The sequence below is a fragment of the Panthera onca genome, chromosome D4 (genome assembly GCF_046562875.1).
Source record: "Panthera onca isolate mPanOnc1 chromosome D4, mPanOnc1 haplotype 2, whole genome shotgun sequence".
NCBI lineage: Eukaryota > Metazoa > Chordata > Mammalia > Carnivora > Felidae > Panthera > Panthera onca.
Window position 1 is genome coordinate 45,989,430 of NC_138351.1, and position 25,334 is coordinate 46,014,763.

A 25,334-nucleotide genomic window follows, 5' to 3' on the forward strand; every position below is an offset into this window, starting at 1 on the left:
TAAAATCAAGTAAAAAAAGATATAAATCAACATAATCCATTTTAGGATTAGTAAGAATGAACACTTTTTCTTGTTTAAGAAAGACTTCCCAGGGGAAAAGAGTTTTGAGTTGAGTTTCTCCTTGTGCTAGACACTAAAAAAGTTACAAGGAAAAAAAAAAAAAGACCTCTGTACAAGTTAGAAAAAGGTTTGTCTTGGGGAAGATCCAGCCTTGAAGATGCAGGGCTTGACCAGCTGAGTGCTGGCTAGATTCCAGTTTCCACGCATCTCTCTACGACATACGCGGTGACCCTGATGCTTCTTGCTGTGCTCGTGAGAAGCCCACAGTCTAGTAAGGGAGTTAAGACAAGTATACATATTCTCTTATTTCGAAGTAGATGGATAAAAGATGTCTAGGGGCGCCTGGGTGGCTCAGTAGGTTAGGCGTCCGACTTCAGCTCAGGTCATGATGTCACGGTTCGCGAGTTCGAGCCCCGTGTCAGGTTCTGAGCTGACAGCTCGGAGCCTGGAGGCTGCTTCGGATTCTTTGTCTCCCTCTCTCTCTGCCCCTCCCCCGCTCATGCTCTGTCTCTCTCCATCTCTCAAAAATGGAATAAAAAAAAGTTAAAAAAAAATTAAAAAAAAAAAAAAAGATGTGTAACAGGTATGGATCCAATGCCTAGGAAGTTCAAGGGAGAAATATGAGCTAATGTCTCCGTAACTGCAGATTGGAAAATTTTTTTAATTCTTAAAAATTTTTAATTTTTTTCTTTTTTTGAGAGCGAGCAAGCAGGAGCAGGAGAGGGGCAGAGGGAGAGGAAGAGAGGATCTTGAAAAAAAACATTAAAAAAACATTTTTGGTTAATGTTTATTTTTATTTTTGAGAGAAAGGCAGAGCATGAGCAGAGAAGGACCAGTGACAGAGGGAGACCCAGAATCCGAAGCAGGCTCCAGGCTCTGCGCTGTCAGCACAGAGCCTGACAGGGAGCTCGAACTCATGACCCGTGAGATCATGACCTGACCCAAAGTCAGATGCTGAACCTCCTCAGCCACCCAGGCGCCCTGAGAAAGGGAGAATCTTCAGCAGCCTCCATACTCAGTGAAGAGCGAGATGTGGGGCTTGATCTCACAACCATGAAATCATGACCTGAGCTGAAGAAATGAGATGCTAAGCCAGATGCTTAACTGACTGAGCCACCCAGGTGCCCTTATAACCACAGATCAAAAAAAAAAAAAAAAAAAAAAAAAAAAATACCAGTTGCCCGTGTGTTGAGATATTAGTGTTGTGAGTTAATTTATCAGGCCATCCCACGTTATCATGGAGGTTTGTCTTTTGCCTAGACTCTGAGCCCCATGTTGCTTAGCTGATGGAGGGAATCTGTGAATATTTTTCAGAGCGATCACTTGAGGTCACAGATGACCGGTTTTAAGTTTGTGCTCCCAAAGAGTGACTCGAGTGAATCTTTCCTTTGCGACTCATAAATAGGCTTTCCTGTAATCAAGGCCGAGAAACGTTAATTAAAATGAATTCTCCTGTGGCTTTTTCCAAAGCTTTTGTTTTGTGTGGGCAATAAAGCAGTGTGTAGGCAGAACATCTTGAACCGGGGCGCACTTTGCCACCGCATGCTTGCCTGAAACTGTTCGGGGTTCTTTGATGAATGTTTGCATTCATCCTTACGAACCGATTATTGACAAGCCTAAATAACTTCTAGCAGTGAGCTCTGTGGAACCTTTCTGGCAGTCTGTGGCTTGTTTAATAGAGTCATGACAGGTGAACAAAAAAGGGATACATCATTTTGAACTAATGGAGCTAGCGACATAAATACATTTAATCATGTTACAAATCGGCTTTATTAGAATATGAAGAATCTCCACATCTGGAGGGATCTTAGTGGCGATGTCATGCGTTTTCCCACTGAGGCTTTTTCCCAGGTGTTTCTTCAGTTCTCTGAGATAACCATCCCATGACTAATGAAATATTTTAGTGATCGGAAGCATGCGATTTTGCAAGGCAACGTTTTTCTTCAAGTACTTCTAATTGACCTGCATTTTCCTAAGATTTTACCCATTAGTCTCCCTTCTTCGTAGAACAGAACAAAGTAGGCTTTAAAAAGAGCCCATCTACATCCTGTTTTATGTTTATTTCTCTTTTCTTTCCCTTTCTTCCTTTCCATCCTCCCCTCCTTTCTTTCCTTCATCACTTTCTTTACCAATGTTTCCAGACTTTTCCCTGTCCGTTGCCAGGAATTCTTTAGCTTATCACGGCTCAGAATGTATCATTATGAAATGTTCTTTTTAGAGCTGAATATACTCCTGTACGTGTGGTGTGACCCATACTGTGCACTTGAGTAGTATCTCGTTAATTAAAAGAAAAATTATTTTAGAGAAAGCCATGCCACTAATGGCTGAAATCATAGTCAAGGAAATCCTGTTTTCTTTTTACACCAATTGTTCTTCCATGTTGTATTTGTGGAATTGTATTTTTTTTTTTTTTTTGGATTTACCTGCCTTAAACATCACTTTTGACTTTGTCCAAGACTTTGATTCATTCCTTTTAATTGTGACTCTTGTCATCGCACATGTTGTCTATTGTACATGACCTATTGCTACATCAAGAAAGAACATTACTTCATAAATATTGTTACAAATTTTGGTGATATTACAGGTTAGAGAGAGAGCCTTTGATGCTAACTTGCTGAGGTTGTCCCCCAATTTTTTTATTATGGAAAATTTCAAGTATGCACAAAAAAATACACTCAAGGAAATACATTGTCCAATAAACTTGAGGCTTTGTTTTAAATCCATTTTCTTGGTGGCCTTTTTCCTTTCTCATTGTATATTTGCAAAAGAGCAAAATAATTTAGCTGTTGGACTGTTCACATTTATTTTTTATAACTTAGTATTTTCTATCTCCCTTGATCTTTTAATATCTTTTTTTTTTCTTTTGTTTGCTAGCCATTGATTTTTCTCTTGGTATAACTTAAAGTCATTTTGGGTTATTATGGTGGTAACAACTGGTGAAAGGTACAGCTGGTCAGCTGTAGGCTTTCCTCTTGATGAATTTAACAGACATGAGGCTTCGGATTGAAGCAGATGGTTCATTGTTTGGAATCTCTGGGAAATGCCAATGTGTCTGTGAGTAGGACCATATCCTTAATACCAACTCCAGAATTTTGATCGGAACAGCTGGGTTTGAATTGAATTGGGATTTTCAAGAGCACCCAAGTCCTTCCTATCTAATACATTAGCCTGTTGAGTAGACATCCTACCCTTTGAATATGGTCTTCCATTGCATCTGCCAAGTGTGGAAATGATGCCCTCAGTTAAGGTTGTCTGAGCAAATAACCTCCAGGTGAAGGGCTTAGTAGTACATAGACTAACATGCCAACCCATTTCTTCCAGGTAACTATGTTGGAATTGTAGAAAGGAGAGTTCATTTGGAGCACTCAAAACCAGCTTTAATTAATTTCCTTCAACATGTTGGCAGTGTCATGTAATTTGTCTTTAAAAAAAAAAAAAATCTGCACTCAGAGAAGTAAGGAAAAGAAAAGAAAAGAAGTTGGACCAGCCAGCAGCAATGAAAACAGTAGCAAATTGTATTTTGGCTAGTGACAGAAAAAGGCGGAGTTGATCCATGGTTTAATCCTCTTTGAGTTTTGTACATTTCTTCATTTCTTGGAAGTCTTCATACATTTGGAGAAAAATATTGTTAAAGCTTCCTGTGTAGTTTACAATTACCCTTTGGTTTTGTATATTGTTTTAATATCATACAATTAATTTGTTTTTTAAACAGGTAAAAGATTTGGTCCAGACAACAGAAGTGATGACGTTTATTGAAGAAGTATATTTAAGCCTTCTGCGTCATCCCATTTTCTGGAAAATTCAGCTTAGCCAGCTGACCCTTCAGCTCTTGTGTGTCTGTGAAGTCAGCTTAAAGATAACTGGGGAATGCTCCTCGTTAATTCACCTTTTAGAGCACAGCGTTGAACTTCTGAAGGAGGTAAGGATAGTACGAAATTTTAATATCCCTGTTGTCACTTAAGTGGGCCTTTCAAAGCAGGGTGAGTGTATTCTTTTACTTCATTGCATGTCAAAGATGTTTTGATCAAATACCATTAGATCATACTATTAATGTGCTACTGCTGTCATCTGTTATAAAAACGAGTCACTAAATTTGGAGCACCAGTTAAGGGTCTACCCCTGTAGCATTTTGTTTTTCATTTCTTCACGTACAACTCAAGTACTGAGCACCTATTATATGCTCGACCCTGTAGAATACATACAAGAGAAGGTACAGTCTGTGACCCCAAGAGACTTACAAACGTGCAAATAAATAACGCAAATAAATGGAGGACAGTAAATTAAATGCTTTTCTGGGAGGATCTGGAAAGTGCAGCGGGAGTACAAATTAAGGGAAGCAGGGCCTTGAGTTCAGATTTGAGGAAGTCTGAAGAGGGGTTTGCCTGATACAAACCAGGTGTTGGGGAGGCATTCCAGCTGTGGAACAGCATGTGCCCAAACACAGAAACATGAGCAAGCTGGGCAGGCGTGACCTTTTCAGAAAACAAGGTGTCAATGAGGTACTGTTGACCGATCAAGATGTAGGAGAGGAGGCTGGGCCTACCACGAAAGGTCTTCTGTGCCACACGAATGAATTTACACTTTATCTTCTAAGCAAGGCGTGTTATTGCAACCTTTCTGCATGGAGGTGCCCTCCTGTTTTCGGGTGTGGAAGATCATTGTGGTGGGAGAGTGGAGGAGGTTTTTAGAGCAGGGCAACACTACTGGGGCAGGCAGTGAGGAGCCACGTCTTAGACCGTTGGGGTGGCTGTAACAAACTACCACGGGATGGGTGGCTTGAACGACACAAATTCGTTGTTCACGCTTCTGGAGACCAGGAAGTCCCAGGCCAGGGTGCTGGCTGACTGGATTCTGGTGAGGAATCTCTTCCTGGCGTGTAGATAGCTGCCTCCTTGCTGCGTTCTCACAGGGTGGGGAGAGAGCAAGAGTGAGCCATTCCTTCTTGTTAAAAGAACACTATTCTTCCTGGATGAGGGCCCCACCCTTATGACCCCATTTAACTTTAATTCTGCACTCCAAATGTAGTCACATTGGTAGTTAGGACTTCAACATATTTATTTGTGTGGCGGAGGCATGTTTCTGTCCATAGCAAGGGGCTGATTAGGAGATGAGAGTAGGAAAGAGTAGAAGATGGAGAGCAAGAGAGTAGGAAAAGAGAGATGTGGGAGACGAAGTCAGTAGGGCTTTGTGACTGATTAGATGGCAAAGGAGAAGTTCCTTGACAAGAGTCTCAGCTTTCTCTTTTGGGCAACTGGATGGTGCCATTCACTTGGAGGAATGGCAGCAGATGTTGGAGGGAAGATGACAAATCTTGGTTTTAGGGAGACTTGGTGTGAGGTATATATGAATCATAGATAGTTGGGTATGTGGTTTTGAAATTCAGGATAGAAGCTTAAGCGAAAGGTGTAGCTTTGTAGACATCTACTTCGGGGTGGGAGTTTTAGCCATGGGATTGCATTGCGTGGGTTTTCATGGAACTCCAGGGGCTAGAGTGTACTGAAAATGGGGAGAGAGGATGGCTAGAAGGATTACATGTTAAACCGAAGAGACTGAGGACGTGAAAATCAAGGGAAGGAATATCTCCTATTTCGAAAAGGTGAATGGCCAGCATTGTCATGCTAAGAGTATTTAAAATAAGGTATGGAAAGTACTGTTAGGATGCAGTGAGTAGAAGTTTATTGTTTGCATTAGAGGAAGCAGTTTGGAGTGATGGAACCAAATTAGAATAAAGGAGTAAGTGATAGGTAGGAAACAGAAAGGGGATGTAGATTTTAGAGGGAAGTGGGAGCCAAGGAAGGCAAATTTGTCAATTTGTCAACGATGTGTTTGTGTTATATAATATATATTGATATGTGTAATAGTAATATGTGGTATATATTCTATAGTAATAGAATATCTCTATTTTATAAAGATCAATATTTTATCTCTATTACATAAAATCTGTTATCTCTACTGTATGTTGTATATAACAGGATAATCATTATAGATCAAAGCCCTATTTAGATGTATAAATATATATAACCATACCTATTAGATACATAACATCTGCTGTTTATGACATAATATTTCTAGATAAGATATAGAAAATATGTAAAAACACAGTTCTTCTTACATTTTGGATGTTAATCCCTCATCAGATAGATCATTAGCGAATGATCTCCCGTCCCGTAGATTGCTTTTTCATTTTGTTAATGATTTCCTTTCCTTTGCTGTGCAAAGGCTTTTTATTTTGATGCAGTCTCATTGGTTTTTTGCTTTTGTTGTCCTTGCCTCAGGAAACACCCAAAACAATACTGCTAAGACCAACTTCTGATTGCTTACTGCCTATGTTTTCTTCCAGGAATTTTATAATTTTAAGTGTTATAGTAAGGCTTGAATCCATTTTTAGTTTTTTAGTGTATGATGTAAGACAGTGGTCCAGTTTCATTCTTTTGCAGGTAGCTGTGTAGTTTTTCCCAGCACCATTTGAGAGACTGTCCTTTCCCCATTGTATATGCTTGCCTTTTTTGTCGAAGATTAATCATCCATAGGAGTGTCGGTTTATTTCCAGGCTCCCTGTTCTGTTCCATTGATCTGTGTGTCTGTTTTTGTGTAAGTACCATACTGTTTTGATTACTGTAAACTTGCAGTATAATTTGGAACCTGGGAGTGTGATACCTCCAGCTTTGTTGTTCTTTTGTGACATTGCCTTGGCTGTTTGAGGTCCTTCTGTGGTTCCACACAAATTTTAGGATTATTTGTTCTAGTTTGGTGAAAAATTCTATTGGTATTTTGATAGGGATTGTTTTGAATCTTTAGATTGTTTTGGGAAGTAGGAACGTTGTAACGATAATTCTTCTAGCCCATGAACATGGAATGAATATCTTTCCATTTATTTTCATCTTCTTCATTTTCTTTTATCAATCCCTTATTGTTGTCAGAGTACAGGTCTTTTACTTCCTTGGTTAAATTTATTCCTGTGTATTTTTTTTTTTGATAACAGTTGTATATGGGATTGTTTTCCTAATTTCTCTTCCTGATAGTTTAGTATTAGTGTATAGAAATGCAACAGATTTCTGTATATTGATTTTTGTATCCTACAACTTTACTGAAATCATTTATTTTAATAGTTTTTCAGTGGAGGCTTTGGGGTTTTCTGTATGTAGTATATGTCATCAGCAAATGTGACAGTTTTCTTTCTAATTTGGATGTCTTTTATCTCTTTTGCTTGCCTCATTGCTGTGGCTAGGATTTTCCATACTACGTTGAATAATAGGGGTGAGAGTGGGTATCCTTGTCTTGTTCCTGGTCTTAAAGGGAAAGCTTTTAACTTTCACCATTGAGTATGATGTGAGATGTGGGTTTGTCATATATATCCTTTATTATTTTAGAGTATGTTCCAACTCTACTCACTTTGTTGAAGTTTTTTTTTTTTTAAGATAAATGATTGTTGAGTTTTGTCAAATGCTTTTTTTTTTTTTTTTTTTTTTACATTTATTGATTTTTGAGAGATAGAGTGAGACAAAGTGAGAGTAGAGGTGGGGAAGAGAGAGAGGGAGACACAGAATCCAAAGCAGGCTCCAGGCTCTGAGCTGTCAGCACAGAGCCTGACGTGGGGCTTGAACCCACAAACCGTGAGATCATGAACTGAGCCGAAGTCGGACGCTTAACCAACTGAGCCACCCAGGTGCCCCTGTCAAATGCTTTTTCTGCATCTGTTGAGATGACCATATGGTTTTTATTCTTCGTTCTGTTAATGTGGGGTAATATGTTGATCTGTGATTGAACCATCCTTGCATCCCTGGAATAAATCCACTTGATTATGATATATGATCCTTTAAATATACTGTTGGATATGGCTTGCTAATACTTTGAGGATTTTTTCATGTGTGCTCATTAGGGCTATTGGCCTATGGAATGACAGACTACTTTAATTGAAAACAATGAAATGATGCCTGTGACATTCATATTTATGATGTCTTCCTTTTGCTCAATACCTAATAATTTTAGAAAGAAGTAAATATAAATAGAACTGTTAAGATACTTGTGTTAGGTAATTTCCTGCCTCCACCTGTGGCCCAGAGTTTCTGAGGTTAAAAAAAAAAAAAGAGCCTAAGAAAATTAATTTGCAAACCTATATCCTTTAGGGCTATATATACACTGTAATTTGAAATATAATAAAATAGGGGCACCTGGGTGGCTCAGTCGGCTGAGAGTCTGACTTTTGATTTCAGCTCAGGTCGTGATCTCACAATCATGAGATCAAGCCCCTCATCGCACTGTGCTGAGCATGGAGCTTGCTTGGGATTTTCTTTCTTTTCTTTCTCTCTCTCTCTCTCTCTCTCTCCCTCCCTCCCTCCCTCCCTCTCCCCCCCCAATCCCTGCACTGCTCACATGCATGTTCTCTCTCAAAATAAATAAATAAAACATAAAAAAAAAACCAAACCAAAGTAGAATAAAACACTCTTATTACCTAGGCTGAGGCTATATCTATATTTCTATATCACTGGCTTTTATCAGCTGGATATGCAGTTCAAGTATTACATTAACTTGTCTTTCCCCCTTTGTTATTTTTCTGTTCCTATCTTAGAGATGTGTCATGGCATACTGAAGATGGATGCATTTATTATGCTATATTAGTTTCAGCGGATATGGTCTTAGTTGAGCTCTTTTTAGCTCGTTTGGATGATCATAACCGAGGTCCTTTTCCACTTCAAGCAAAATACTTTTATTTACTCTTGTCGGCAACGTTAGACAAAAATGATATTGTGGAGAGACTGGGTAGCTGTCAAAGTGATTCAAGAGCTAAGCATCTCCTTTTTGGTAAGGCCAGGAACCTGTGTCTTTGAGGACCTTGCCGCGAGTTGACTCAGTTCCCCTCACCTTTCTTCACTGTGTGTCTCAGTTTAAGTTTTCAGAGTCTTAGGAAAACTGACCTGATTGGCCCAGCTTGGATCAGTCCACTCTGACCGGAGGGCCAGGGGATTTGGTAAAGTCATGGCCCTGGGGGATTGTGCGAGCTGGGCTACATCTCTGTTGTGTCTGCTGCAGATACTTAGCTCTGATGTAGCCTTTTTTCATACCTTGTTTTTACTTAAAAAAAGAAAAACAAACCAACAACAAACAACAACAACAACAAAACAAAAGATTTCCATATTATGTTGTTCATAGCTGCATCTCTAGGCCCAGTATATGTACTTAGTGTCTCAGTGATTATCTTTCATTTGCATTGAGTGAAAAAAGTGTGGATTCCAAAGGTTGCTACTTTAAGAGTCTTATGACATCTGGCGCACCTGGGTGGCTCAGTCGATTTAGCGTCCAGCTCTTGGTCATGATCTCACGGTTCATGAGTTCAAGACCCACATCAGGTTCTTCACTACAGTGCGGAGGCTGCTTGCGGTTCTCTCTCTCTCTCTCTCTCTCTCTCTCTCTCTCTCTCTCTCTCTCTGTCTCTGCCCCTCCCTCACTCATGCCATGTCTCTCTCTCTCTCTCTCAAAATAAATAAATAAACTTAAAAAAAGTCTTGTGACATCTGTGGCCCAGTGTAAAGGTATGTCTTCCTCTTTTATATTTTACTTCTTTTCTCCAGATAGGCTCTGAATTAGCCTGGGCTCCTCCAGAAGTAAACCCCAAGTTTCCCTAAAGTCAAGAGCAGGGGGAGGCTGTACAAGTATCGTCGTGTTTCCCTGTGCCACAAGCAACCAGCTGCTTGATCTCACAGATTATTCTGAGAAGTGTTATGAAGTATGTCTCAGAACCCTCCAGAAGGATCCAGATAAAAGGGGGAAGCATTTACCTCTGAGCTTCTGTTGTCCATTTGTCAAGCCTCAGCTGATGGGGCTTTAACTGCCCTGTCCTCTGGACCTCTCACTGGTCTGTGGCAGGAGGCACGAGTTACAGGATCAATGCTGGTAGGATGTGGAGTGTCATGTGACATGTTTAACACTGTCTTTTATTAAAAGACCTCAATGAGACTCTTAAATACTGAGGACAAACTGAGGGTTGATGGGGGGTGGGGGAGAGGAGAAAGTGGGTGATGGGCATTGAGGAGGGCACCTGTTGGGAGGAGCACTGGGTGTTGTTTGGAAACCTATTTGACAATAAATTATATTTAACATAAAGAAACTAAAAATTAGAAAAGTAAAAAAAAAAAAAAAGACCTCATGAAGTGCTACCATTCCTTGGTCTCCATTAAAAAATCAACTAATCCAACAAAAAAACTTCCCGGAACTGGATGCAAGTTAAGATTATCTAGTGTAATCCCCCTGCTATTCTTTTTCCTTCATTTTGGTGCCTTGCTCTCCATCTCGTTTTCTTGTGTTCCAAATAGGCCAGTCCCCTCTTGGAGAATGCCTTTTGTACCTGGGCCTTCGTACCTTTAAGTTCCATCCGCTTAGTCGTGTCAGGATCCTGAAAACCTACGTTGTGGCTCTTGTGGTGATAGCTTGTGTGAAAAAGGCTTTGCAGTGATGGCCTTGGTATAAAGTCTTACTTTCATTTGTCTGTGATCCTGTTGGTAGCCAGGAAATTTGAAATTTAAATGACCTTGCTGCTTTTTTTTTTTTTTTTTTTTTTTAATTAAAAAAATTTTTGGGGCGCATGGGTGGCTCAGTTGGTTTTAAGTGGCCGACTTTGGCTCAGGTCATGATTTCGCGGTTCATGAGTTCAAGCCCTGTGTCGGGCTCTGTGCTGACAGCTCGGAGCCTGGAGCCTGTTTCAGATTCTGTGTCTCCCTCTCTCTCTGACCCTCCCCTGCTTGCACTCTGTCTCTATCTCAAAAATAAAAACATAAAAAAAAAAATTAAAAACTTTTTTTAATGTTTATTTTTGAGATAGAGAAAGAGAGAGAGAGATGGAGCATGAGTGGGGAGGGGCAGGGAGAGAGGTAGATACAGAGTCTGAAACAGGCTCCAGGCTCTGAGCTGTCAGCACAGAGCCTGACATGGGGCTCGAACCCACAAACCGTGAGATCATGACCTGAGCCAAAGTCGGACGCTCAACTGACTAAGCCGTCCAGGCGCCCCTGCTTTTTCTTTTTTAAACGGGGCACGGAGGGGCACCTGGGCGGCTCACTTGCTTGAGCATCCGACTCTTGATTTCAGCTCAGGTGATCATCCCAGGTTCTTGGGATCAGGCTCCAGGTCAGGCTCTGCACTGGGTGTGGATGGAGCCTGCTTAAGATTCTCTCTCTCTCTCTGTCTCTCTCTCTCTCTCTCTCTCTCCCTCTCTCTCTGCGCCTTTCCCCTGCTTGTGCATGCTCTCTAAAAATAAAAAAATAAAAAATAAGCGGACGTGCAGAATTTGAAATGAAACGGACGAAAAGATAATGGCAAAGAATAGTATGACGGTATATACAGTAAGCATATTGGTTTCAAAATGTATTGATTGTCCTCAAGTAGATAACCATTGCTTCGTTGTTCTCAACTGTATTTCAAAACAGTGAGCAGGTATAGGCCCAAAGACACACATTAGAAAATACTCCTTTAAAACAATGCACAATTTTTCTTTCTTTGCTGGTTTTGAGAAGTCCATAAATAAGCACTTTGGAAGAGTGTGCAGTTTATTTTCACTTTTTAAATGGTATAACAGAGATGTGGATGTTTATTTATTATATACGGTGCCGGAGTTGAGAGTATTTCCAAGATTATAACTTTGAATTTGTCAGACTAAGTTGTTTTCTCCAAGTGTTTTCTTAACACTTGGTTCTAGCTCTTGTTTCCTTTTTTTTTTTCCTTTCCTTTTTTTTTTCCCCTTGCCTGTCTTCACAGTTCCTAGACACTTCTGCTCGGCAGGTGTTTCTGTAAAATTTCAGAAATGAAGTAACTTCAGGAAAATTTAAGCAAAAGCCTGGACCTTTCTTCTTTAGTTCCAGAATACGTTAATGTTTTCTTTATTTAGAAAGCTCAAATAATATCTTACGTTTTTTGCAATTTATTTATTAGAACTTGATGTTCACATTCTTCTTTTTCATTTCATTTATATACTTGATGAAAATATTTTTCAGTTTCTATGGTTATTGCTTTGCTACATTTAAACGTGCCTAATAGATTACTGTCATGTAAAAATAATTTCTGCCTCCCTGGGTACTATTGTTTCTTTTATAAAAATACCATGACTTACTAAAATTTGGTAAGTGTAGTTCTTTACTTAAGTTGTATAGTCTGGATTAGTTGAGCTACTTTGCAGAAATGAAGTATCTCGTAGTATTTCACATAGGTTTTCAGTGGTTTGAAAAATTGTTTTTGAAGACTTGTCAGTCTGTTGTGTTATGGAGTTTTCTGCTTTAAAGTGATTTGGGATATAGCCTAGGCTCTTCAGCCAGGTGCGATAACGTTTTGAATTTACGTGTCACTGCCGTGGCAGTCACCATCCTTCCTGTAGGAGAGCAGGCTTACTGTAAATAACGTTGTACAATTGAGGAGGGCACCTTTTGGGATGAGCACTGGGTGTTGTATGGAAACCAATTTGACAATAAACTTCATATATTGAAAAAAAAAATACAAAATTAAAAAAAAATGTTGTACAATAGGTTTAAGATCTCTCATGTTATATGTATGTACTCTTCCTGGATATGTGTTAATAAAGCATGGCTCTGGGAACCTCTTTAATTCCACTCTTGTTTTTCTTTTAGGATTTTCCTGTTGAACTGGTCATAATTGGAATAGCTTTACTGCTTCTACAGACTCCGGCAAGTCAGCAGAAGCCGATCTTAAGTCTGGGTAAATAAAAATACTCTCACAAGAGTAAATCGTAAATCTAACATGAGTGGTAGCAGGACTCACTTGAACTATGTATTAGGTTGTGCTATAAAGTCCTATATACTTTGAGTGTCCATTCTAGAATTTTCCTAATTAAGGAACAAAGTAGAACTTTGTTTTTATTACCCAACAAGGTGGCGGTTTTTTTGGTAATTTTTTTTTTTTAATGTTTATTTACTTTTGAAAGAGAGAGCGTGAGTGGGGGAGGAGAAGAGAGGGAGGGAGGGAGACACAGAATCCGAAGCAGGCTCCAGGCTCTGAGCTGTCGGCACAGAGCCCGATGCGGGGCACGAACCCATAAACCGTGAGGTCATGGCCTGAGCCTAAGTTGGATGCTTAACCGACTGAGCCACCCAGGCGCCCCCAGCAAGGTGTTTTCTGCAAGGCTCCTTATGCCATAATTTACCAGTTATCTCAGCTGTGCGTTAGGATGTTATAATCTACATCCTGTAGCAATGACATTGGTAAATATTTTGAAGGGCATCTCAACTTATTCACAGTGTACATCAGATTGAAAGTCAATAGCATAAAACGCCTGAAACAAAAGAAAGGTACAAATAGCATTTGTATTCATTTTTTAAACTCTATATACCTTTCCTATTTAAAACCGTTGCAACCTGGAACACGATTTAATTTATAGTCACTGTATCAACCTAGCTGGAAACAAATGAAAGATAACATTCTTCCGACTATCCAGGATTGATTTGAAAGGAGGGTGAGGGATGGGGTTAAAGGGGGGGTGGGAGGGGAGTTTAAAAATGTTCCTTTTAAGAATATGGTAAAGAATCCAGTCGCTAGGGCTGACAGATTGGCAAGGATGTCATACCTTTAAAACGCAGCTTTTATGCTAATGTCGCCTTGCTTTTCTCGGTCTAATACGATCCGTGTAGTCATGTAGGATCCGACTAGATTATGTTGCTTGGTGCCGTGATCTGTGGATCTGTCCCCACCGTCATTTTCAAGTGCTTGAGGTAAACCCCGACGGGGAGCTTCATGGCGGGCATTTTAATTCATTACGATTTTGAGGGTCAGTTGGTCTCCTGTTTACAATCTGTCTTGACCATGGCTCTAGCAAGTGGAGGGGACCCTTGGCTTCCCGAGCTGTTTGTCTGTTGGCCTTGTTTAGGCCCTCCTGAGGCTCTTTCTGAACTGCTTTTGCCTTTTTGGTTGATGTTGTTCTTCTGGCGGTGCACATGGCATCCTCCCGCGGGTATAATTTGCCAACGCTAGCACTTTAGACAGCCATACTTCTGTTTTCTTTTCTTTTCTTTTCTTTTCTTTTCTTTCTCTTTCTCTTTCTCTTTCTCTTTCTCTTTCTCTTTCTCTTTCTTTCTTTCTTTCTTTCTTTAGCAGCTTTCTTGTGGTACAGTTTATTTATCATAAAGTTCCCCGTTTTTAAGTGTAAAGTAGCTTTTTTTTTTTTTTTTTTTTTAATGACTTTACAGAGTTGTGTAACCAGCCGTGCGATCTTGTTTTCGAGCATTTCTATCATCCGGGATGTTATGTTGCAAAGTAGGGAAGATGTGTTGTTTGTCTATTGGGCAAGAGTGCGTTCAAACAGGAGCACCAAGAGGATGATGATTTCGAATTTGCTAAATGCGCAGCGGTAATACAAAGGTTATGCTGCTTCGTTATTAAACACTCGCCTTGATTGTAAATAGCGACCTCTAAAAATGCCTGGAAGATTTATAACAAGGAAGATAGAACTCTATGCATTTCCTGTTTCATAAAAGGTGATGGATTTTCCTAATCTCAGAGAATCTTGGATTAAGACTCATGGCTGGCTTGGAACGATACAGAGAAGATTTGCATTCCTGTGCAAGGATATATGCGAATTTGTGAAGCGTTCCAGATGCTTAAAACTTAATGGGGGAAAAAACCCCCCTGATACCTAGGCAGAAAAGGTCAATTAGTAGTGTTAGAGTAACAGGTGTTTGGACTTCATACCATGTTTAGGTTTGACTTCTTCCCTGCCCCCCACCCCCCCACCCCTCACCCCCCCACCCCGGTCCCATGGCTAAGTTTATTGTATTTGTTCTCTTAGAAAATTAAACACTTAAAAAACCAGGCCCACGTGGCAGCTTGAGTCCCTCTGTTCATGGAGACTGAGAAGTCTCAGCCTGTCTTTACGACACTGGGACACAGGGTGTGGAATGGAGGGTTGAGAGTATGGTGCCAGAGCAAGGGGCCAAGAGTAATGGACTGAAGAGGCAGGGAGCTTGTCCATCTCGTCGAGGAGGAAGGGGGAGTGGCTGCAGGCAGAGAGATTCCCCTGGACCCAGCTCTTAAGATCCTTCTTGTGGTGCTCCATGGGGCTGGGCTGGGGGAAGTGGATGGCAGGGAAAAGTGGTGCACGTGACAGGGCTGCAGAGGCCACCCCGGAAGAAGGCGGTGCGCCAGCAGGGAGCTGACACAGGACTTGCCAGTGCCTGTCCAGCCCTGCAGGGAGAGGACCAGTGGCTTGGTCGGGGGCTGGGTCCTGCGCGAAGACCTTCGGTGCCTTCACCGCCGGCTCCCCGGCCAAGTGCTGGCCGGCCTGGTGCTGGGTCAGGTCACGCTCCAGACCCTGGAAGTTGGGCTGGCAATGCCATTTGCAGAAGGCGCCCAAGTGGCAGTGCAGCGGAGTCAGGTCCCTGGCGGCTATCGTGGCCGAGACCAACCCCAGTAACTGGAGGAACGAGCCCCCTGGGCCGGCAGCTGTGCGTCACGGCCGCCACGCGGGTGCGGCCCAGGTTTGACTTCTGATGGAAAGAAAATATTGGCAACTCCTTGACCTGACTTTTTTTTTTTTTTTTTTTTTGCTGCGATGGGTAATTCAGATGATTACTTTGGTACCCTAGCTCTGAATCCTATGAATGACATCTTTCTGTAAATTAGTGTTCATCTAATAATTGTGAAAAAATAGATATTTATGCCTTAACTCATTATGTTAACGGTCTAGGGGAGATTATACACGTAACTAATTTGTTACTCATTCGTGCATATGTTTCTGATGTGTAAGCCGAGTGTCCATGTTAAAACATCATTTATAAGAATGAGTTTGATGGTTGCTGGTGATGGACTTTGACATTTTTCCTGATCAGCTTTTTAGCAGTTACAGTGAAGGACATCCCGGCTTCAGCATCTCAATATAATTCTCACCTGGGTTTGTTAGGGAAGCATACACATTGGTCTTAGAACCCACTGATCAGGAACTCTGGTCTCTGGCTCCGCTGAGGACAGTAGAAGGACCTGACCTTTAAGTAAATAAGAGTTGGTTTATACTCTGTGGTATGTATTTTCTCTAAGAGTGTCTTCATTACCATTACTACATTCACCGCTTGTTGTCGATAATAGTTCGTTTTTACGTTCCTCTGATTTCTAAAAGGATAAGATTTGTCATCTTAGTTATGTGTCTGACCCAATTGTAAAGGGGTAAGAAAACTTTTTGCATATCACTCTTAAACAAAATAGCATTTTGTCGGATTGTGGTAGTAATTTCTTAACTGTGAATGTTGTTTTGATGAATAGCTCTGAAGCTCCTCTCTTTTGCTGAGGGTCAGAAAATGCCAAAGGACTCCTTGGTGCTGGTGATGCCCCTTCTGCAGATCCTGTCTTCTACTGCCTTGGAAGACTGTATGTCCACAGACGAAGAAGGTCCCTCTAGGCAGCAGTTGGCTGTAAACCTTTTGGAAATAGTACAGCAGGAATCCTGCAGAGACGACCGCCAGAAGGTAATGAGTTCAGCCTTGTTTCTCTTAAGTAAGGTGGCAGTGTGGGACTTAGGTTTGCGCAGGTAATCTCACATCCCGATGAAGTATCTGTTTGGGTGTGAACACCTTGAACGTTACCATTCTGTCAGGCAGTGGTGTAGCTATTAGTCTATTCCTCTGGACTGTGAATGGGGAGGGTAAAATCAATTTTGGAAGTGCCGTATAATTATTTTTTTTTCCTCTTTGAATTTCCCATCTACATTAGTAGTTCAAGGTCCTGAGAAATCCTGCAGAAAAGGAACTAGTTCAATTTAACCTAGTGCTTCTCCAACACATTTGAGCAAGGAATCCTCCTTTCTTGTCGTACGGTTTAATAAGGACAGCGTGTTGCTACATCTGGGACAATCCAAGGCTGGGAATCTCAAATGCCTGGAAGTTCTGGCATCTGCAAGAGCTAGGACTTCATTTTTTAAAATGTGGCACCTTCTGCCATTTTCCTTGGCTTAATGGCTCCCGATGTCTCCTGTGTGTGCCCCTGTGCTGCGGCCTTCAGTCTGAAGACTGCGGGTCTGTCCCACTCTATCCGTATTCCTGCCTGCTAGGCATACCTCATTCTGCTTTGTCAATCTCACCGTCTCTGTTACGATAACGTAAACGTATTGTCAACGTCTGGTTAGTGGCTGGCTTCTGGGCATGCATTTGTTAGACCTTTTCTCTTTTGGTATTTGAGTTTTGCCTTCAGTAAAATGTGGGATTATTTCCCAACTACCGATTTTCTGGGGATTGAATGAGGATTAAAGAAGTAAAACAGGTGAAACATCTTCTGTCTCCGTGGAGAGTGACATTATATAAATGCAGGCGACTGCCACAGTTGTTTCATCCTCGAAAGCAGGGAAACCTGGAATCACGTATTGTTACATGTTCTAGCAGCAAAAATCCGGGCACTGTGATTCCTTGCTTGAAGGCACAGCAAAAACTAGCCCATAGGCAAATTGGCTGCATACTGCAGCATCCGAATTCCTAATTGCTTGTCCAGAACTTTAAAACTTGGTATAGGTAATTCACTTGCAATGAGAGAAGGAAGTTCTTGGGCGCCTGGTGGCTCAGTCAGTTAAGTGTCCGACTTCAGCTCAGGTCACGATCGCGATGTTTGTGAGTTCAAGCCCTGCATGGGGCTCACTGCTGTCAGTGGGCTGCCCACTTTGAATCCTCTGTCTCCCTGCCCCTTTGCCCCTTCCCACTAGTGTTTTCTCTCTCTCTCTCTCAAAAATAAATAAACATTAAAAAATATTTTAAAAAAATAAAAGAGGGAAGGAAGTTCTCGTGCCCACTCTAATACAAGTGCAGCCTGGGTTTTCTTTCTTCTTCTTCTTCTTCTTTTTTTTTTTAATTACTTTTTAAAAATGTTTTTATTTTGTTGTTGCTGATGGTTAAATCGTATATGTAATTTTTTAAATATTTATTTTTGAGAGAGATGAGAGAGAGAGAGACAGACGGAGAGTGAGTTAGGGGAGGGGCAGAGAGAGCCGGAGACACAGAATCGGAAGCAGGCTCTGAGCTGTCAGCACAGAGCCCAACACGGGGCTTGAACTCACGAGCGGTGAGATTATGACCTGAGCGGAAGTCAGATGCTTAACCTACTGAGCCACCCAGGTGCCCTGCCCAGGTTTTCTAATAGCCTTTTACTTTCCCACCTGATTGGCTGGTACAGAACAATGATTGTATTCTGGATGGGGGCAGAGCAGGCTATACTTATGTCTAAGAGTTCTGTTCTTTTAGCTCGCAAGTGATATGTTTTGAGAATCACTCTGAAAGGAATACACGGGCGCTCAGTTGGCTATTCGCCTAGGTGTGTGGGAATCGTATTCATTAACACTAACAGCTGGACTCTGTCCCCAGCAGCTGGTGAAGAGGGAGGAGGAAGGAATACCATTAGGGCTATAAACATTCTCCCGATGATAATGTGCTGCTTTGTGGACGCTCGGCGTAGTTACGATCACCATTTTTTAAAAATGTAAGCCACGGTTTACTGTTGGCTTTTCTTCTGCACCTGTCCAGGCCTTTATATTCCAAGCATACCTATAAATTTAACAGGATGCAAAGTCTCTGAGTCTCTCCCTGAATCTTTGCTTTTGCACATAATGCTCTTTTGTCTCCTTCACCTGACCTACTCATTCTTCAAGACTCGGCCAAACGTTCTCAGCCTCCTGGAGTCAGAATTCATTACCCTCTCCTCTGCGTCCCCAGCACTTACAACATTACTCACTTGTGCTGTGTCTTAACTTAGGGGGCTACGTATTTGTATCTCCAGCTATGCCGTGAGCTCATCGAGGGGAAGAATCGTGACCCTTTTCACACTTCACCTTTATTTTCTAAGCACATTAAAATCGAAATTGCAACAGTTGTTGAACTTTTTGTATTTTTCCACACCAGTGTTTTTTGCTTTATCTTTTTCAGCTGATCGTAGAAAGAGCATTCAAAAATACTTTAGCCAGCTGTTAATTGAATACTCTATTTTCCACATACTTAAATAAGCTAGGATGTTGCCGACATATCTTGGTATCCTCAATACCTAACACCTTGTTTACCACATGATAGACATTCAGTAAATTGCTATTCAGTGAGGAGTGTGTGCTTCTGATAAGGATACAGAAGATCTTTTTATTATCTTTACATATTACAGAAAGACCTGGGGCTCCTGGCTGGCTTAGTCAGTTGAGCATCTGACTCTTGATTTTGGCTCAGGTCACAATCCCAGGCTCGTGGGGTTGAACCCCACATTGGACTCTGCTGAGCATGGAGCCTCCTTAACAGTCTGTCTTCCACTTCCTCTGCCCCGCCTCCAATTGCACCTGTGTGCACGCACACACTCTTTCTGTCTCTCTCACAAAAAGACCTTTGTACAAAACCACAGATCTTGTTTTTTTATTATTTTTAGATGGGTGTCTCTGACTTAGCACGTTTGCTTTAGAACTAGAGCAGTTCTTGAAAAAAAAATTTTTTTTTTTTACATTTATTTATTTTTGAGAGACAGAGACAGAGCACAAGTGGGGGAGGGGCAGAGAGAGAAGGAGACACAGAATCTGAAGCAGGCTCCAGGCTCTGAGCTGACAGTACAGAGCCCGGCGCGGGGCTCGAACTCACCAGCCGTGAGATCATGACCTGAGCCGAAGTCGGACGCTTAACCGACTGAGCCACTCAGGCGCCCTTAGAGCAATTCTTCAAAAGCCCAATTCTTCTGATGAATGAAAACAAGGGTAAATATCTTGTACCATGTGATTCTGTATTAACCTATCCATTTCTGAAGGGTTGATAACCGTGAAATTGAGCACATTTTAACTTCTAATTTTTGAGAATTAAAAAATGTAAGATACCAGAACAGCCACTCATCTTATTTTTAAAGATTCACATAATCTAGTAAGCTTGTACTGTTTTTTAGTGGTGTGTGGAAAAGAGGATCCTGTCTCCTAGGCTATTAAATGTGATATTTAAAACTACCTTTGTGCTTTTCTGGGTTAAAAAAAAGATACTAGTTATAAATTTTAATGTGTTTAAAATCATTTTTTTACTTGTTTTAATGTTTATTTATTTTTGAGAGAGACGGAGGGCGAGCAGGGGAGAGGGCAGAGAGAGAGGAAGACACAGAATCTGAAGCAGGCTCTAGGCTCTGAGCTGTCAGCACAGAGCCTGATGTGGGGCTCAAACCCATGAACTGTGAGATCATGACTTGAGCCAAAGTTGGATGCTTAACCGACTGAGCCACCCAGGTGCCCCTTAAAATCTTTAAGTTTATTTATTTATTTTGAGAGAGAGAGAGAGCAAGTGGGACAGAGACAGAAAGAGGGAGAGAGAGAATCCCAAGCAGGCTCTATGTCATCAGTGCAGAGCCCTATGCAGGGCTTGAACCCGTGAACCACGAGATCATGACCTGAGCTGAAGTCAGACACTTAACTGACTGAGCCACCCAGGCTCCTCTGACATGCTTAAAAATCTTAACTGCCCTGGCCTGCAGAGGATGTGGGGGGAGAAAAGAAAGCACCAGTGTATGAGCCTGGGGCTAGGTAGGAGAGAGAAACCATGCTGGTAATTTGAACAAAGAAAAACTACAAAGAATTATTAACGAGTAAAAGAGGCTGTAAGGAATATTGCATTAATAAATGTAAGGAGCAGCTACTCCTACTCCAGGACTGGAGAGAGTAAACAAGGAAGGAACCGAGAGCATCTCCCCACTCAAGACTGAGATCAGACCTTGTTGGAAAGAATGTGGCTATGGCCTCCTGGATGGTGCAGTTGGCTTGGGCACCTCATGCCAGAGCTGGGCTCTAGGAAGCCACCCCCTGGGGTGTGAGGGCGGTGACGCTGGTCCACAGGAAGACACCTGCGGGGGTCGCATACATGGTAGGAGAAATCCCAGAATAAGACTCCACTGCCTGAATATACACCACGTTTTGTTTTTCCGTTCATCTGTTGATGAACATTTGGGTTTTAATTCTTTGGCTATTATGAATGGTGTTGTTATGAACATTCCTATACAAGTTTTTACGTGGCCTTGTTTTCATTTCTTGTGGGTTAGATACCTAGGAGTGGGATTGTGAGATCATACGATGACTCGCTTGATTGCTGGAGATGATGCCAGACTGTTTTCCAAAGGGACATTCCCACCACGTGTGTACAAAGACTCCAGTCTGTACACATCCTTGCCAACACTTGTCATTGTCTGTATTTTTGCTTCTGGTGGGTGTTGAAGTGCTTTTTCATTGTGGTTTTGGTTTGTGTTTGCTTGACGTCTAGAAAGTATTCTAAGAACGTCAACTAAAGAAACGGAGACTAGAGAGGTTAACTAAGTTGCCCAAATTACACAGGTCATGAAGGATGGAGTTGAGATTCAGATTTTTTTTTTAAATATTTTAAATTTTTATTTATTTTTTAGAAAGAGACAGAGCATGAGCGAGGGAGGGGCAGGGAGAAGGAGACACAGAACCTGAAGCAGGCTCCAGGCTCCCAGCTGTCAGCACAGAGCCTGACGCGGGGCTCAAACTCACAAACTGTGAGATCATGACCTGAGCCAAAGTCAGACGCTCAACCAACTGAGCCCCCCGGGCACCCTGAGATTCAGATTTTTAACTATTTAACTGTAGAGCCTACATCCTTTTGCCTCCGCTTTGATTTTTTGTTGTTGGCATGGTAATTTATCATCTTTTGTGCTGAACTTGGGAGTAAATAGAACAGAGTTTGAGATTTATAGGCAAGCACTAAGTCCTAGTACATTAATATAAACTGGTTTCTTAAAAGCTTTGGTTGGCACTGAAAAGGAATTAAGTCGTTGATCTTGTACATCTAACATTGCCTCTGACTAACATGGATACTGAGGTTGGTGTGGATTTTCCTTTGGTGATAAGTAGCCCTCCCAAAGCTCTCCACTCTTGACTGGATTCTTCATAGAGATATAGAGCAGAAAGAGCCTCTTGAAGCCATGTCTAGTCCGGTCGTCTGCTTCTGGTCTGGTGAGCGATGAGATCCTCTCTCCAAAAAACTTGTCCTTCTTTTAAGGGACTCCCGATTGGAGTTTCTGTGTTCCCTCTCCTGATAAAATCCTGGCTCCACTTTGGTTAAGCCTATTTTAGAGGCTATTGCAGATGAGGGTTATTCTTCAAAATTAATGAAGATCTATATTCACTGAATTCACATTTTCTTTTGCAGACCCCTTTAGACAGAGAAGTACTATCAGATGTCTGTCTTATTGTTAATACTTAACAGACTTGAACGTTTTTATTACAAGCTTTTTAGAATGAAGGTTCTCAACTAATATCTGTGAAAGATGCTTTACAATCATTTAATATTCATTTAGATGTTGTTTTCTTATGGGTTCTTCTTTATTTTTTACTGAGATGTCATTCACCAAACATAAACCTCTTTTATTTTTAAACATCTGCTTTCTCCTCTAAAACAAAGTGCCGGCCAGCACTTTCACAGACCCTTCTCCGGGCTGTGGGGCCACGATTTGGTGGCTGGTACTTTCGAGAAAACCCTGAGTTGCATCCTTGCTCTGGGCCTGTGCCAGGGGCAGCTGTCACTCACTGGGACACAGAGACTGTTCTGTGATGTCTCATTCAACATTGTGCTTTTCGCCTGCTGTTCTAACCTTTAGGCAAACAAACAGACAAAACACAGAGCCTAAACATCAACCTAATACTTCGAGTAAAGCAGGATCGCTTTTCTGTTTCCATATGTTTACTCTTACGTGTCTGTGTAACGTTGCCGCTTGCGACTCAATTTATGGTTCATGGTGATTTCCAATTATTTTCTTTTATACTCCTCTCTACCGGCTTTATTTTTCTCTCCTAAAGATGACAGTGATAATATTTTCCTGTATTTGCAACTTGAGATACTGTGCTAGGTGCTTTACTGTGTCATCATCTACCTCAGTGATCTTGGCAGGAAGGTAGTCATTACTTCCATTTTACAAATGAGCCAAGTAAGGCTCAGAGATTGTGGAAGAGACAGTAGCTGGCATGGCTGTGCTAAAGTCCTGGCTTTTAAATCTCCGGTCCAATGCTGTTTGTCATTTATCGAAAGAATTGGACTCTAGGGGCGCCTGAGTGGCTCAGTCGGTTGAGCATCGGACTTCGGCTCAGGTCACGATCTCGCGGTCGGTGGGTTTGAGCCCCGTGTCGCACTCTGTGCTGACGGCTCGGAGCCAGGGGCCTGCTTTGGATTCTGTGTCTCCCACTCTCTCTCTGCCCCTCCCCCGCTCATGCTGTCTGTCTGTCTCTCTCTCTCTGAAATATAAAACAAAAACAAAAAAGGGGCGCCTGGGTGGCGCAGTCGGTTAAGCGTCCGACTTCAGCCAGGTCACGATCTCGCGGTCTGTGAGTTCGAGCCCCGCGTCAGGCTCTGGGCTGATGGCTCGGAGCCTGGAGCCTGTTTCCGATTCTGTGTCTCCCTCTCTCTCTGCCCCTCCCCCGTTCATGCTCTGTCTCTCTCTGTCCCAAAAATAAATAAAAAAGAAAAAAACGTTGAAAAAAAAAAAAACAAAAACAAAAAAAACGTAAAAAAAAAAATTAAAAGAAAAAGATTTGATTCTAATCTTTTATGAATTCCATCTTTGGTTAGGGGAAGTATTTTGAGAGAGAGCTATAGTAAATGTAAATATTTAATTTTACAAATTTGATTTTTAAAAATTGCAGCACATTAAAGTGGTTCCAAAATTAAAAAAAAAGTATACAGTGAAAAGCTTCCTTCTTACCCTTGATTCTGGTTGTTTAGTTCCCAGCCTCTCATCAAACAGGTAATGATTAGTGGGTATTAGTTTCTTTTGTATTGGCCTCCTACTTTTCTTTGCATACACAAGCAAATACAGATATATAGTCCCCCCCCCCCCCCCCCCGTTAAAAAAAATAATTGATAGCATTCCAGGCACATTATCTGCATCTTATATTTTCATATCAGAGATCTTTTCATATCCATAAAGATAGCTTCTTGATTTGTTTTTACAGTGGGGTTTACTTTCAAATGTTGTCTCTGCTGTAAAGCATATACCTGAGATAATTGAACACCTACGTCCTCACAAAACCTTTTATAGGACTGTTCATAGCAGCATTCCTCATAATAGCCAAAAAGTGATAACCACCCCATGTCCATTGATTGATGAGGGGATAAAAACGTGGTATGTCCATACAATGGAATATTATTTGCCCCCGAAAACAAATGAGGTATTGATACAAGTTACAGCCTGGAGGAACCTGGAAAACATGCTATGTGAAAGGAGCCAGCCACCAGAAAACACATATTGTGTGGTTCCTATTATATGAAATAGCCAGAATAGAAACAAAATAAGTTAATTAGTGGATTGCCAGGGGCTGCGAGGGTGGTGTTGGGGGAATGAGGAGTGACTGTTAATGGGTGTGGGGTTTCCTTTTGCGTGAGGAAAATTAGTTGTGTTGATTGTTCCACTACTCCATGAATTATGAAAATTCACTGAATTTAAATTTTTTTTTTAACGTTTATTTATTTTTGAGACAGAGACAGAGCATGAACGGGGGAGGGGCAGAGAGAGAGGGAGACACAGAATCGGAAGCAGGCTCCAGGCTCTGAGCCATCAGCCCAGAGCCCGACGCGGGGCTCGAACTCATGGACTGTGAGATCGTGACCTGAACTGAAGTCGGATGCTCAACCGACTGAGCCACCCAGGCGCCCTGAAAATTCACTGAATTTTAAACTTTATTTTTTTTTTAAACGTGTTTAAATTTATTTTTGAAGGAGAGCGAGAGAGACAGAGCATGAGCAGGGGAGGAGCAGAGAGAGAGGGAGACACAGATTCAAAGCAGGCTCCAGGCTCTATGCTGTCAGCACAGAGCCCGATGCGGGGCTCGAACTCATGAAACGCGAGATGATGACCTGAGCCGAAGTCGGACGCTCAACCGACTGAGCCACCCAGGCGCCCCTAAACTTTTATGTTTTGAGAGAGAGAGCGTGAGTGGGGGAGGGGCAGAGGGAGAGGGAGAGAGAGAATCTTAAGCAGGTTCCATGCCCAGTACAAAGCCCAATGTGGAGCTTGATCTCATGACCGTGAGATCATGACCAGAGCTGAAATCAAGAGTTGGACACTTAACCGACTGAGCCACCCAGGCGTCCCAATAAAGCCATTATTTAAAAAATTTCAGAGGTGCCTGGATGGCACCTTCAGTCAGGTCACCTTCTGACGTTCTTCAGTCAGAAGAACATGTGACTCAATTTCCGGGTCATGAGTTCACTTTAAAGGAAAAATTAAAAAAAAAAGGAAAGAGGAAAAAAAACTTCTATAAAGCTTAATTTTTACTTCCCAACCTTTTAGTTGTTACCATA

The 25,334-nt window shown here is 41.7% G+C and overlaps 1 protein-coding gene and 2 pseudogenes across 4 annotated transcripts in view; 2 read left to right on the plus strand and 1 right to left on the minus strand.

Annotated features, from left to right (window-relative positions):
- Positions 1 to 25,334, plus strand: part of FOCAD (focadhesin) — a 322,539-nt gene that overhangs the window by 82,237 nt on the left and 214,968 nt on the right. For all 4 annotated transcript variants that reach the window (XM_078436754.2, XM_078436756.2, XM_078436757.2 and 1 more), the window contains 3 exons: positions 3,773 to 3,979; positions 12,672 to 12,759; positions 16,309 to 16,511. In XM_078436754.2, coding sequence (XP_078292880.2) covers positions 3,773 to 3,979; positions 12,672 to 12,759; positions 16,309 to 16,511 — 498 coding nt within the window. The remainder of the gene's footprint in view (positions 1 to 3,772; positions 3,980 to 12,671; positions 12,760 to 16,308; positions 16,512 to 25,334) is intronic.
- On the plus strand, positions 14,558 to 14,656 carry LOC132663950 (U6 spliceosomal RNA; annotated as a pseudogene).
- Positions 14,855 to 15,908, minus strand: LOC132663833 (prosalusin pseudogene; annotated as a pseudogene).